This window comes from Pygoscelis adeliae, unplaced genomic scaffold, assembly GCF_000699105.1.
Source record: "Pygoscelis adeliae isolate BGI_AS28 unplaced genomic scaffold, ASM69910v1 Scaffold57, whole genome shotgun sequence".
Classification (NCBI taxonomy): domain Eukaryota; kingdom Metazoa; phylum Chordata; class Aves; order Sphenisciformes; family Spheniscidae; genus Pygoscelis; species Pygoscelis adeliae.
The window spans coordinates 17,761,121-17,776,814 of record NW_008825615.1 but is presented as its reverse complement, the minus strand read 5'-3'; the positions used below and the strand labels follow the sequence as shown (position 1 = coordinate 17,776,814).

At 35.0% G+C, this 15,694-nt stretch overlaps 1 protein-coding gene across 1 annotated transcript in view; it reads right to left on the bottom strand.

Annotated features, from left to right (window-relative positions):
- CSMD1 (CUB and Sushi multiple domains 1) overlaps window positions 1-15,694 on the bottom strand; it is a 1,045,142-nt gene that overhangs the window by 79,086 nt on the left and 950,362 nt on the right. The window contains exon 50 of the mRNA XM_009333261.1: window positions 7,534-7,719. Coding sequence (XP_009331536.1) covers window positions 7,534-7,719 — 186 coding nt within the window. The remainder of the gene's footprint in view (window positions 1-7,533; window positions 7,720-15,694) is intronic.

The following is a 15,694-nucleotide window of genomic DNA, read 5'->3' as shown; positions in this document are numbered from 1 at the left end:
TAAAGTCTAACAAGAATTTGTGCAGTAATGTGCTCAGCTTTTAGTTTTGACTCTTCATAATGATTGATCCTTTGTAATTTCATTATTCTTTTTACTTGCTCTTTTGGTCAACAAACACATTGCACTATCAATATTTTCCTAGAATCTGAATACCAGAAGACTGACTCTTCCCTTTTACTGAGTTGTTCTTCTGTCTACAAGCCGTTGTTTGTCTGTTATTATTGTTATGTAAGCAAAAAAGTACATCTCATGCTAATCCAGGAATATCTTGAATATTGTGACTCTGAATGTAATTATTGTTTCAAGGGAAAAAAAAAGACAAGTACAATGTATATGATGGAAAAATATCTCAATTACATGAACTTATTATTTGCAAGCGTAATAGCATCTGATACTTGGTTGCCATTCTTCAGCAGGTAGTTAACAATTACAAAGAAAGGGAAAAGGCTTTTTTGTCTTACTGTACTGTGAACTTATAATGCAATAATGACAACTACATTGTTCAAATATACCCTTGGACTAAATTCACTGTTAGTTTAAAAAGAGCAAGATTAAGGTCAAGTCATGTATTATATTTGAGAGACAAGTGTGGTTTAAATTCTTAAGTATTAGTAAAATAAGAAGACAGTAGGAAACCAAATAATACCATACACCACAGAATCTAAGAACAAAGACCTAAGAACAAAACAGGATCACTTGAGTAAGTTGATCGTTTCAGTATGCTAGTAGGAAAAAAAAAACATAGAGCAAAAAAATTAAGTACTTCTTGTCGTTCAACATATTTAAACGGGAAAGGCTTTGAAACCTCAAAATAGATAAACAAAAGGATCACATGGTATTCAGTATCAGTCTGTCAATCCAGTCAGCTATGTCAAGTCAACCTGTTAGTCTAATGTACCTGGACTAATCTAAGATGCCTAAACTAATTAACTGTTTTACTATAGTTCACTGAATAAGTACTAACCCTTAATAAGTACTCCATGTTACATACCAAACCTTGAAAAAATACTCCAAAAATTACTTACTGGCCTCAGGATTTGTTAAAGAAAATGTTAGGAGAATTATTGGGTATGGTGTTCTGAATGTCCTAGCTAATAAAAAACCCAGCAATTGTACAATATCTATGATGAGCTGGTAGTGAATTTTTGCCTCTTTATATTAATTAATTCCTTTTTGCATTTATAATACAACTGATGCTTTTTTCCAGAACTACTTATGATTCATAGTTCTATAACTAGTCATTGTACACACATACTGAAAATTATTAAAAAGGCTTCTAAAATTTCTAATTATTTTTCAATTAATTTCTAGATAAAAATCAATGTCTGAACCATCACTGTTACAGCTCAGCACACCATAGCTTCCAAAAATATCTACAGTGAAATCTGCAATATGCAGATTATGCAAAGGTAACATTAGCTTGTTCTTTAAAATGTTTTATATTAGATAAATTAGCATAAACCAATGAAGGACATGATTTAAATCTTTGAATGAGTATATTAAAGGAGTAATGGAAAAGAGCAATAAAGTTATGCAGTTACAGGGACCATCCCAGGCAATTAAAATGTTAGAAAAATTAATTAACCACAAACTCAATTTCCTAGGTTATGCATCCACTTACTTCTATGAAAAGGAAAGCAAGTAAGAACAGAGGCTAACAAGTTAACCTATTTCAGCAGTGTTTTTGTTAATAAACATATACTGGTCCAGATCTCAGCACCAACACACATGGACTATAACCTATATGGGTACATTTTATATGTACTTATATAAAAATGTAATATAATATTGTATACATTCATGCTCTTGGTTTACAAATTATGGTACTTAGCTTTAGAGAACTGGTAGGGTACCTTGGCATAATCAGAAAAAAGATCTGACATCATGATCTTGCAATAAGTGAACATATTCAGTCTTCTGATCTCGTGAAGAGAAACATGGAAGTAAATCGTAACATTTGCTGTCATTATTTTTTCACTCTCTGGCACAATATTTTAAATCAGTTCCCCAGATCTGGTAAAAAAGCACAGATAGTGCACAGAACAGAAAGTTCTGCTTTGCGTTAACTAGATCCTACTTTAATGTTCTTTTCTGCATATTTCTTAAAACAGCTTTAGGTCTGCAGATTTTCTGTGGAACAAAAAAACTTATACTTCCATTAATTTCAAGTGGTCAGGTGTCTGTACATCTTTTTACTACATGTCTAGCAAAACTCTAAAACTGGGCATGAATCATAATTATAATATTTTTAAGAATTTACATTAGACATTTTCTAGCATGCAAAAATGCCTGCATTAAAAAAATGTTTTGTGCTGGCCCAGAGAACATTTATTTTTGTGTTACTTTATAATGAAAAAAGTTATGCTTGACTTGTAAAAGAATTATGCGCTAATGTTTCCCCTATCTCTTCTAAAAGTATCATACATACTTAAACTCTCCTTAGTGCAAACATTGGGACTGTACCACATCTCAAACTAGCAGAAGTTTCTAGTACTGGAATGCACTGTTTGTAAAGGCAAACTCATTAATGAGATTTCTTTTCATGGAACATGAATTTTGGAACAAGAAAATACAAACTCTCTAATAACGTTAAAGTATACATATTAAACAGAGAAAGAAGTTCTCTTTTGCCTCAGAACAGGCTTAGTATGATCTCCTTCACTTATTCAGATCTCATACCAAGTTTTTCAGTAGTTTCCTCTTATGACATCATGCATACTACTGACACAGTGGGGCACAAATTCTTTCTAGTTCTTTCAATTCTTAAGAATGGTCTAAAACAACTGTTTCTCTATGTTATTCAGAGAAAAAGTAAACACCACCACATTCAAGCTATGAACAGACTTTAACAGCATCAACTAAGAAGTTCAGTTGCTGTGGAGGGAGAACCCAAGATTTAGATCAGTATTTCTACTTCATGAAGAAAGTAATTGTCAAGTGTCCACAAAATCAAAAACCCTAAAAATATATTTAGTGACTCCCAAAAAGATAACTATTCTTAACTGTTATCTGTAGCTGTCACTTCTACATGAAATGTAGAGAGATAGTCCAAGTCCAAGTCACAAGGTTGTTCAGGAAAAAATATATACTACTTCTGTTCTCATTTCTATCAATTTTGAAATTTTGTACCCAAACCAAAAACCCCTCTACAAGATGAAAAAGGAAAATAACTTCTATAACACTGAAAAATCTAGATTTCTAAATTAGAAGAATTTCACAGGAGAAGGAGAAAAACACACAGGAAAACAAACACATGGTGAAAAATATTTAAAAAAATAAATAAAAAATGTAAAAACAAAAGAAGTGTCTCAGATGAATGGATTGACCCTCACCAACACCTTTAGCTGACTTTGTTTCTTTAAAAAAATATTACAGATACTATTCCAAGCAAGAATCTCTATTTAGTAAATAACTTAGATATCCAAGTGCAGCTCTGGATTGAATTTAGGGAGCAACACATCTAAATTTTGCATTGACAGCTAAGTCCTTTTCTGTTTCCATCTTTCCGTCTCTGCTTTGGAAGACCTTATTTCTCTGCACTTGATATATATTCTGAAGAAAGTGAGGCACTAAATAATAAGAAGAATAATTTTCACTAATTAGCCACAAACAAAATGTAATAATCATGTTATAATGATGCAATTTTATATAATAATAGCAAGAGATTATATCATCCAAAGGAGAGAGGAAGCAAATTTCATTTGTGAAATTTTCCCTTTTTAACTTGTCACTGCAAGAATCAGTATCTGTATTTCCATAGTAGCAGACAAAATTCAAATCATGTCTGACAAAATGGCTTAGACAAAAAATTCCCAAAAGATTGTTCTCTTTTTATTTAATCTTAGAAAGATGGAAACTTATGACTTTTCCAAGAGTACTTTACAGGTGTGTAAAAGTGTTTCTCAGCTAACTATAGTTACAACTTAAATTTAAGGCTGCAACCTTAAATTAAATAAGGTTACAAACCTTAAATTTGTAATCATGCCTACACACCCTATCTTTTCTGTTTGAGCATTATTCAAATTATATTATTTGGAGTAAAAGGTATTAGAGGCAGTTTATGTGGCATACAGTAAGGAGAGAATCATGCAAGCACCAGTGCTCATTTATAGTTTGAGACCAAAGTTGTTTGATTTATTCAGATTTCTTGGATATATCTACACCTTTTGGATGGGATGGTTTTTTTGGAACTGCATATCACATTCACTTCTCTGACCAACAGTAATGTACTAATTTACAGGTTTCAGTAGAAAGTTTTTGCATACTTTACACAGTGTCCTGTATTCACATGTAAAGTTACTACTCTATGGTCACTCTCTAATGAGAGTATTGGCCTGATTTAAAGTATTGCCTGAGAAAGGCTTTCAACTAGCAATATAGACAGACATCTCTAGTTCCCTTCATCATGTGCTAGAGATCTCTATGTAGAATAACTGAAGAAAGTTACTTATTTTTCATTCAGTTAAACTTTCTTAATAGTTATCTGCTGATTGGTATTTCATATAATTAAATTCAATAGCCTAATGTCCATGATCCATCTGTGTCTTGCTGTATGATCAGCATGAATCATATTTCTCATGATTCAATTCTGATGTAAATACTTTTGATGAAAAGAAAGGAGTTTCAAACATCTGTCTCAGGCATTATATTATCAGAGATACTTTGCAAAACAAACTGCACTGATTTCAACCTTCATTTTAATAGACCTGGGGATAAAACGAACTAATTTATTTACCATTTGCCTTTCTGTGCTGTGTTTGCTGCTCATCAAGTTTGAGATGTTTCTGTCTCTGGAGACTAAATATATTTATCCTTACAGCAGCAATACTACAAAAAATGGTTGTTATGCAGATTGTCTAAGCTTTTCTGCATCTCGCAAGTAAGAAATCTTGGTTAAAGCATGCCTGCCTCTGAATAGCAATCCATTTTGAAAATATTTACTTTAATGTTGTCATGTGGATCACTAGCACTTTAATTTAGCACTTCTGGTTTTAGAAGTAATGGGATTCTTTTTCAAACTGAATAAATTTTTAGAAAAGGAAAAAATAAGAGAAAAAAGCTTTACATATATTTTGTTAGACTATTATAAATATTAAACAAAACTTTTTAATGTTGAAAGTTGTGCTAAATGTTAATAATTAAGCTTTGTTTTACAGCGTAGTTGTTATCTGGTTAAGTTTGATCATTTCAGTAATATAAGTTGGTTTTTTGGGGATTTTTTTGCACTGCGGATATAGTGTTATTAATTCAGTATTTTTAATCCCCAGTTAGTTTAACTGACCTCTTCCCTCCAAAAAATCTGTTGATATTTCTGCTGATTAATCATTCAAGTTATGTTCTTTGTACGTTACCAATTTTTTCTGAGAGAATGAAGTGCAGTTCAATACACTGGAGAACTGCCTTCCCTCCACACATGACTCTGAATTCAGAGGATGTCTGTGTGATCACAGCTGGTTTTGAATAATCCTTATGTACTCTGTGGAACTGCTGTGTTCAGTTTTAGGCACCGTCCTTCAAGGTGTAGATTACTTGGAGATTGTCTAGAGGACAATAATGAGAATCACTGATAGAAAAAGTATAAAGAAAGAGTGAGAATGAATCACAGCAAGACAGTTATCTCTACAGAAGAGGTGACTGAGTGTACTGGGTGCAGGAGTCAAGGTGTTGGCAGGGGGATGGGGGGTAGGGCGCTACAGGGGTGGCCTCTGTGAGGAGAAGCTTGGGCTGCTGGACACAGCTGGTTCCAAAGGACCCACCACAGGACACAGCTGAGCCCATCAGCCAAGATGGTGGCACCTCTGGGAATGTGTATTTAGGAAAGCATAAAACACTGCACAGGCAGAGGAGGAGGGAACAAAAAGAGTGAGAAGCAAAGAGGGAACACCAAGGTCACAGAAGAAAGATGAGGAGGTGTTCCAGGCATCAGAGTTGGTATTCTGCTGCAGCCCATGGAGAGGACCACGCCAGAGCAGATATCCACACTGCAGCCCATGCTGGAGCAGGTGGCTATTTTCTGAAGGAACTGCAGCCGATGGAGGACCCATGCTAGACCAAGTTTATCCTGAAGGACAACAGCCCGTGGAGAGACTCATGCTGGAGCAGGGGAAAAGTGTGAGGAGGAAGAAGCAGCAGAGAGGAGCTTTCTATAAACTGACCACAACTCCCATTCCTCGTCCCCCAGCACTGCTTGGGGTAGGGAGAAGAGTCAAGAGCAAAGGCGTGAAGTTGACCCTGGGAATAGCAGGAGGATAGTGTTGGTTTGATTTTACTTTTTTTTCTGAAATGTATTTGACCCTATTTTAACTTTCCCCAAGTTGAGTCCTGTGACAGTAATCTGCCCTTATCTCGACCCGCGAGATTTTTCATCCTATTTTCCCCCTGTCTGGTTGAAAAGGGGGAGTGAGTGAGCAGCTGGCTGCTGGTCAAGGATAACACACCACACTGAAAAAACAACAGTTTTCAAACACATTAAAAAGAATGAAAGAAGAATAAAATAACTTCTATTTGTCCACCGTGGATTCAAAATGAAATAATGCCTCAACACTACAGAAAAAACATTCAGGCTATATATACTAGGAAAAACTTTGCAAGGGGAAAAAAAACCCTAAATTACTGAAATAGAGTACTCAGGAAGGTCTTCAAGATTACGTTAAATAATTATCTGTCAGGCATGCTTAGAAGATCTCTTGAAGTAACTTTCATCAATATTTTCTAACAATTGTTCGCTGTCAATTAATTCAAATAAATGAAAACCATTTCACAATCATGTATAACTTCACAATCCTTATATTTGCACCATTTTACTCTTTCTTTAAAAATAAGTTGAATTTTACTTTTTGAAAAACTAAAGTGCTTTTCAAATTCAGAATCTGGAAAGCATGTACATATACTGTTGATTAATTCAAGATTCTAAATTAACTCTAAAAAATTTTAAGTATAGTATTATAGCAATTAATAATTTTAAGATTATGTCCTAATCAGTATTTCAAGTCACGTACTCAAAGTCAAGCTCATTTAATTATTGCTTTGATCCAATACAAAGACAGGCAGTGGTAACCCATTGCAAATGAGAGGCCATGTCACATGGTAGAGGAGTATGCATTACACTGGCTAGTTCTGACAGGAAGCAAATATGAAGACTAAAGGACTCTTATCCAGCTTAATTGTCTACACTAGCAGTATTTTAAGAAACAGTTTTTCCTTTTATTACTTTAGAAGCTATATTAAAATAAATTACAATCGGTGGTTGTAACTTTTGCTGTGAAAATGGAGAACACATTACTCATAATAAGAAAATATACATGAAACTGAATTATTTAATAATTTTAAATCAGATTTTTTGAAGAAGATAAACAAGGGGGTTTTTATTAAACAAATTTATAGGTTTCATCTACTTTACTAAATGCTAAATGATTATATGCTCCTGAATGGCCAGTTCAGGGCATATGTATACATAAAACCTAAACATCACCACTGAAGATTTTCCTGAGAAAGTTCAAGGGAAATATGCTTGAGAAATACATGCCTACTTACATTTGCAAACAGGTGGCTTCCCTTTGTTACTCCATAATCCATCTTCTTGACACACTGCTGTTGCTTGTTGACTAGATTCTAGCCTGAAGCCCTCATTACATTCATATAACAATCTACTGCCCAAAGTGAATTCATTACCTATAACTGAACCATTCCCAGGGGAGTCAGGAATACCACAAGATACAGCTGAAAAGAAAGGAAAGATAAAAATAAAGAATTGGCATTTTCTCATATATTTTTTTTAAATATTGTCCCACCATTGACATAAGAAACAGACTAGTAATTTTGACATATCCCATTCATAACAACTGAAATGAATTTTCCATCGTATTTAGAACATTCCAATAAATGTAAGAGTATTTAAAACATTGATAAACAGTTTGAAGTGCATCTAATATAGACAAACATTTTATAAATCATGACTTTGTTTAATCCAATCACTGTAGAAACAGAAATTTCAACATAGGTTAAGGGCAATGGTTTATTTGCTGGGGAAAAACTCAAGAAAGTGTCCAAAGTGATTTGGTCCAAGAAGCAATGGACAGGAAAATTCTTAAATGCTTTCTAATAGTCTGCTTTCATTCTTCCAGGGTTTCTTTTATTCCTGTACTACTATAAACAAAACTTCATATTTGTTTGTTCTAAATAAAACAATATTATTTAAGAATTCAATTTAACATTTTTTGTCTGATGATAAAAACGCCTAAATATATGACTAGACAGGGAAGAGTTCCACTGAAGTTAAGGGCATTATTCAGATATTTAAACACTTATTTACATACTTGACTAATTCACTTCAGAATGCTAAATATTATGTGATTTCAGGTTTATTCATTTTCCATATCATGAAGAAAATTACTTACTGAATTATTTTCACTTTTTTTTGCTCCTTCAGAATTTCTCTCCAGATGAGCAGTTATTCTTTCACGCTCACAAAGTTTAATTTGCTGTCAACTTTGTGAAGTTTGAGTAGCATCTAGTTTTTTGGCTTATTTATTTATTTATTTTACCAAGCTCACTACAGGTCATTTAACAGTATCTCATAATATACAATTTTAGGGCAGAGTGTAATTACAAAATTATCTATTTCAGTCACTTTTAGGAAAGATCTCCAAGGCAGGATTGCCTTCTGCCATCTGACTTCTCAGCTCCCTTGATTTTGATAATGAAAAGAAGAAAGGCAACTCTTCAGTGTCTTTTTTTAAAATTTCTTTTAATGCTATGCTTTATTTTAAAATAGTTATTTATGCACAGAGATTAACTCTAGGTGCTTGAATAAGTCAGTAATGCTGGTAAAGATTTTATATTTGCCCCATGGCACTTCTGAAGGGAAAGTTATAGTATTATTTTCTCTGAAAGGATATTATTTTCTGCAAAATGGTAACTTCGAGCAGAGAACCCATCACATTATTAAAATGAATCTATTTAAAGAGTTCATATAAACCAATGTATGCATGTACAGAATCATTAGCTGTTTTGAGTTTGACATCCAGTTTATTGCTCTTCAGTAAATACACCAAATAAAACACAGCTTTGAAGCTTTCATTTCTAAATATTTTCCAATAAAAAGTGGAGTTTTGCAAATGAAAATGTCTTTTCCATGTATACAGTCAATTGTAAGAAGCAAGTCAACATTTTAACGGTTAAAAAGTCCTTTGGGTATTTGTTCCTTTCCTCTTGACACTGTGAAGTTTTATTATTTTAATAAAGTCAATATATTTCAAAAGAAGAAATGGCAGCCTTTGTCTGAAATCTGTTAAACAGCGGTGAAAATAAATATTTTTCAAAAAATCTAATTTTTATTATCATTTACCCAATTCAATGTAAATGATTAATTTCACAACACATTGTCATGGTACCATAAACACAACTCTCAAATTGTTTTCAGTATTCCCAAGTTGTCACATTTGATGCATTTAAATTAAATACAACACAGTACTTTGCATATGATTATAACAAGGAGAGGTAAGCATTATAAAATGATAAATGGTTAGTTCATTTCAGTTGTTTGCTTCCATCTGGAATCTGTCAAATTGTTAATAGAAGTAGAACTGTAAGAATGTTCCAAAATAAGCTGCTTCCTTTGAAGCACAACTTCTTGGCACTCTTTGCACCCTAACCAGTGCTGCTGTTGTCTTCTCAAAATTGAGTATTTCTCCCTCAGTCGGTAAGGGCTGAGCCTCCTGCCCCTAGAAGGAGCAGTAGTGGGACAGAGAAGGGAGAGAGAGGTGATAAGGAAGGGGTTCTGGAGACCCATGCTTGCTGCTTTAATGGTGTTAGAGAAAGTGGAGAAGGGCAAGGACAAAAGCAAGTTCTGCTGCTTCTGGGAGCAGGTCTTTGTGTTAGGAGTCAATCCCCACAAGGTGACCGCAGCAGGAGTGATAGGTTTTCAGGGCTTTGGTGTACTTAAAATAGGCAGCAGAGCTACATCTGGTTAAATGCTCTATCTACTCCCCTAATTAATCCTTTACCTACAACTAGAACCAACTCTGACCCTCTGTCACATAAGCAGAATTTTACACTTGCAAAATGTTTGTTTGCATGCTGAATTGACAGAAAGTTAAACTGTCACTCTGTTTTACTACATCATAAAAATGCCTATGCATTCTCCATTTCCAGTCATGCTTACTGTGAAATGTTTCAGTGTCTCCAGAGCCTTGCACTATGTGCCTCCCTGTCATAACAAGTCTCTCAGTTCTCTTCTGCCTTGTGGCAATGTGTCTGAATGTTTGATGTAGAATGTAATTGGGTTAAGATTTAACTTCTTGTCAACTTCTTTTTCAGGTCTCTTTTCTGATTTCAAAACAACAATCTCTGTGTTAAGTCTGCATACATTTAATTGTATAAAACCAAAATTCGGAACTATCAGTCTATCCACCCATCCGTGTATGTATACAACTGTACATACAGATGGACCTTATTCTAGTTCCCTCTAAATACTTCAAGCATGAATTAACTTCAAATAATTTAGTGGTTTCTATGGAGCAAGAAGAATTATGTCATTTGAAAACAAACAAAAAACCAGGTCTGTTTAGTTCATGTTAGAAGCAAATACTTCTGTTAGCATTTGCTCTTCACCTCTAGCAATAAACTTTCTAGAAACTACTGAAAAGTTCAAGACTGAGTAGCTCTTATGTGCAAGTTTAAAGAATAAAAGATGTACAATGCCCAGGTCACACCCAGGTGGGCCTGTCAGTTATGTCAGGTCTGATGCAATGTCCAGTGTACTAAAGCACCTCAAAATCTATGCTTACCTGTCACACTTCACCACTTTTATTCTTAGTGTTGTACCTCAGTCTTCTACTGTCTCTCTTCTTTCCTGAGCTGCTGCTGAATCTTGTACTGATACATTGTGAGGTTATTCTCACTGCTGCTTTAGCTACTAATCATAAAAGCAGTTTTGGCATTCTGGCATTGCTCGTGTTACAGTCTATTTGTTTATTTGTTGCTGCTTATCCCCCAGAAACTGGGATTGGAAAGAAATATTCCTTTTTTTCTGCTACTAATTTCTTGAGGCTGCTAATGGCTTTTAGAACAGTAGTGTCCAAGCAAAACATATTAGCCAGTTTCACTAAATAGCAAGTACTCTGAAGTTCGAAATAAAGTTACCTGAAGTAAACTGAGTGAAATGGCATGTCATCTTTGGACAGTGGAAACAATGTCACTACTGTCCCACATCCAAGTATTTTGAAGATCCTACCTTCCCATATGATTGTAAAATAATAAAGAATGGTGTCAGGAAATCTTCTGACTTGAGGAATTGTCAACATGTTTCTTAGGTCAATGATTAGATGAGACTGCCAGGTTCCAGCTGGGAGATGTGCATTCAGAGTGTGAAAAATACATAACTCAACCTTAATTGTCTCTATTATATTGCACAGCAGAAGAATATGCTTCTTCCAAAGAATAGGTAATCAGCACAAGTGGAAAAGCCTTTTACTACCTAGAAACTGAGATGTAGTTTTAGTTGCTTTTTAATGATGTTCCACGTGTGTTACTGGAATTTATTTCTTATCAAAACCAATAAATCTAAAGTTTATGGTAATCCTTTTAAAATATCTATACACCTATATACCTTTAAGATACTTATGTATTATTCATATTTAAAGCATGCAAATTCACTGCATACAGGAAAGAAGCTGGAGACTGCATTACAGTCAGACATTTGGTTTATTTCCATACACTGGAAAATCCCTAAATTTAATGCACAAGCATTTATCATTTAGTGACTTGTTTCTGGCGTTAACCATAGTGCTGAAAAAAAAGTTTAAATACGCTAAAATCAAAGGTAACGATAGACAAGTCCCTAAAAGTGGGATTCATAACAAAAAACATGCTGAGCGGCTTATTTCTATGATATCCAATCAAAAACATCAGGGAGAGCCATGCCGCAGAAAACTTAATTCTCAGAGTTGGACCAAAGAAACCAAAAACAGGGCTGTGTGGTCTAGGGCTGTGGGTGTAAAAAAAGGTCAGGAATGGTCATCTAATCTATTCTCCTATCACAAGCCAAAATTATAATTGACCAAGGTCGATCTAATTTGTTCCTGAAAGACTTCCAATGATGAAAATTCCACGTTCTCCACAGGCAATTTATCCCAGTGTTTCACTAGCCCCTCTGAGAAAAGAAGAAAAAAAAAAAGTCTAACTTAAGATCCTATTGAAGTAAACTTAGCTGTAATTCCTCTATCTAGAAAGGACATAAATAATTATTTCATTCCTCTTTGGAACTAGTTTTAACATATTAGAAGATTGTTACACATTTCCCCTCAAAATTCTGAGTTTTAGTCTGAAGTACTATACTTCTTTTCCTGTTCTATATTTGGAAATATCATCATAGGTTTAGAATATGTTATAAGAGGAAACCGGGATTTGGAACTACTAAACTGTGCTATGTACCTCACATTTTTAAGACTGGGTGCTAAAAAGGACATTTTTTGCATAACAACATTTATCAAAAAGGTAAAAGGCCAGAGTTTAATTCCATGCTCAAAAACACAGAACAGCTAATTTTATGAAGAAGCAGTTTGGTGGTCCCAGACTCATGGCTCTTGGGCAAACTGCAAATGGATGTTTTCAAGCCACTTCCCTAAAAAATTTAATCAGTCTTCTACTCAAGGGCAGACATGGAACCCAGTTATGGTTCTGCAATAACCTTCGTTCAGCACAGCAAAAAGTACAAGGATCTCTAGCTAAGCAGTGTGGTTCTATCCACTTCAGCAAGCACAGAGGAATCAATAGTGGCAGTACCTGGAATCAGGATTTTAAGCAGGAAATGTTGGCATCAGCTATATTATCATGACCCTGTCATAAGTTTTAAGCCTTTCCAAGTACCCATGATCCAGACAAGAGAACTTCTTCCTTAAAGTAGGTACCTCCAGTTTTCTTTTATAAATGTACTAGGGAGTAACTCAAATGACAAAAAGCAACCAAATGTTCTTCAAGACTTTTTAAAATTATTTTTAATTCTTGTAAGAATGAGTGGGAGAAAATCAGGAAGAACAAAGACAAAGGCTGAATCCTGTATATGAAGAACAGGTGGGATAAAGAGGGATATTTTCTCATCCCTCTCAGAGGAACACAGCCACTCTGTTACACTCTCGCTGCCACCGTGTCTCAGTGTCCAGATATCTGCAACCCAGCACTCCTGATCCATATTGTCCCTGACAACTTCCTTTCAGTGTTTTTTTTTTATTCTAACTGCTCTTCTTGCCAAGCTTTTCTCTTATTTTCTCTTATCATCTATTCAACCCTGAGCCTCAGCCTTCTTTTCCTACTCTTCCCCAGCATGGTGATCTGGACATGAGCTAAGCAGTGGCTAAGATGACATATGTGGTTGCCAGGATCATTACTGAGGCCTATACTATTTTCTCTCAGCAGCTATCTACTGTTATTGTATAAGAATTGATATTTTCTCTGCTTATAAATATTTTGAATGTAGCATGACTCATGTTTCTCTGTTGCCTTCACAAATGAAATAAAAGCAATAACAATAAGTTCTAATTTCCTAGATAGGAGTCAAGTTCTTTATATTTGTCCAGGACATTATTACATGCGTCTGCACTTGATAAGACTGGAATTGAAAAATATCTTCTGACCCTACCAAATGAATCCATATTAGAGATGTGTTCATATTAAAATTGATATTGTTATATTAAATATGAAAAAAGAGCTCCTCTTTTTTGATAATACAATCAAATTTTATTTCAAACATTAATTCTGACACAGACAAGTTATTAATTACAAATGTAGTTCTTCAGGACTGTTTTTACAGAAATTTCAGACTTAATCAAAGATATTTTTATTTGGAAACATCCTATAATGAAACCTATGAGCTGGAACAAATGTGTAATTTTAATTAATTTTCAAAGAGAATGCATGTATTTTGATAACAGATACTTAATAAATTTAGGAACATACTTTCCATTTCAGAGTTTATTGAAAAATATATGCTTCATCCAGACATACAAGTTGGAATAGCTGTATCAGAGTTGTAAAAGTGACATTAAAATTGAGGAATCCTACATTAATAAGAAATTTCTAGTAAAGATTAAACTCACTCCCTATCTCCCAAATCTTTTTTCCCTTACTGCTAACAGAAATCTACATACTCACAGCCACATATATTGCTGAAATTATAAATATGGCTTAAAATTAAAGAAAAAATGTATTTGTGAACATGCTGCATTGCTAAAATTTCACAGATATTTCTTGCACATAGTGATAAAATAACAAGGATAGACACAATGTCTGAAGTATTTTATGACTTTCTTGAGTCTGCTTAATTTTTGATCAGAATTTATTACTTTCTAGGACTCTTTGTCCCCCAGTTATCCACGATCAAGTCCTGGAACTTCATGTCAAGTCCTGCACATATCTGAACACTTTTCCTCCCACTTTCTATGAATTATTCCATTCTGCCCTTAAAATTGGGAATGTTTTTCTTAAATTGTTCAAACAACTCTTCTCCCTATTATTCAGAACTCTTCACACACCTCACTACATTTAGATACAGTTTTCAAAGTTAGAATGGCAAATTAGCAAGCCTTTCTCTGCCATTGGTATTAAAATGTGAACATAAAATGCAAAAACCAGAAATGTAGAAGAAAACCACTTAAAAATTAGACTATTCTAAAAAAGGGGGATAAGATAAGAATAAAAGGATCACAGGTTTTTTTTAAGAATTCTGAAGTGCTGGAACATCATATTTTTATCATACAGACCTCTGCTATTTTGTCGAACAATACTGGTAGTAGTAATAGCAGGTTACTATTGTTTGGATGGATAAACAGTAGAAAAATATGGGGTAAATTTGAACAGAATTGCATCCTCCACTTCTCTGATCTTCTGGCCAAGCTATAGGCCTAGTCATCATTTCAGGTTCTTCAGTGCAAAGTATCTCCAGTGCAAAGTATCTCTGAGCTTTCAGTTCCTATGCAAGCAGCAGCTACTGCACCTAAAATGCATTTCAAGTAAAACCAAAAGCAGCACTTGTCCCTAAACTTACCTCATACCCAGCCCACACACAGATTCTCCCATGATTTGGTGACCTTCAGGAAGGTCAAACAGCATCATATGCCATAACACATTATGGCATATGGGATTAGAAGGCGTCCTGGAGTCTGGAAGCACAGATAAACAGATCTTGTTTGTGGCACACTGGCAGCCTGAGCTGCTCCCTGGACCGGTAGTGGTGTAGCCACATGGCCCACCTAGGCATGAAAATCATAGAATCATAGAATCATTAAGGTTGGAAGAGACCTCTAAGATCATTGAGACCAACCGTCAACCCAACACCACCATGCCCACTAAACCATGTCCTTAAGCGCCACATCTACATGTCTTTTAAATACTTCCAGGGACGGTGACTCAACCACTTCCCTGGGCAGCCTGGTCCAATGCTTAACCACTCTTTCTCTAAACCTCCCCTGGCGCAACTTGAGGCCATTTCCTCTCGTCCTATCTCCCTAGTTACTTGGGAGAAGAGACCGACACCCACCTCGCTACAACCTCCTTTCAGGCAGTTGCAGAGAGCGATGAGGTCTCCCCTCAGCCTCCTTTTCTCCAGGCTAAACAACCCCAGCTCCCTCAGCCGCTCCTCAGAAGACTTGTGCTCCAGATCCCTCACCAGCCTTGTTGCCCTTCTCTGGACACGCTCCAA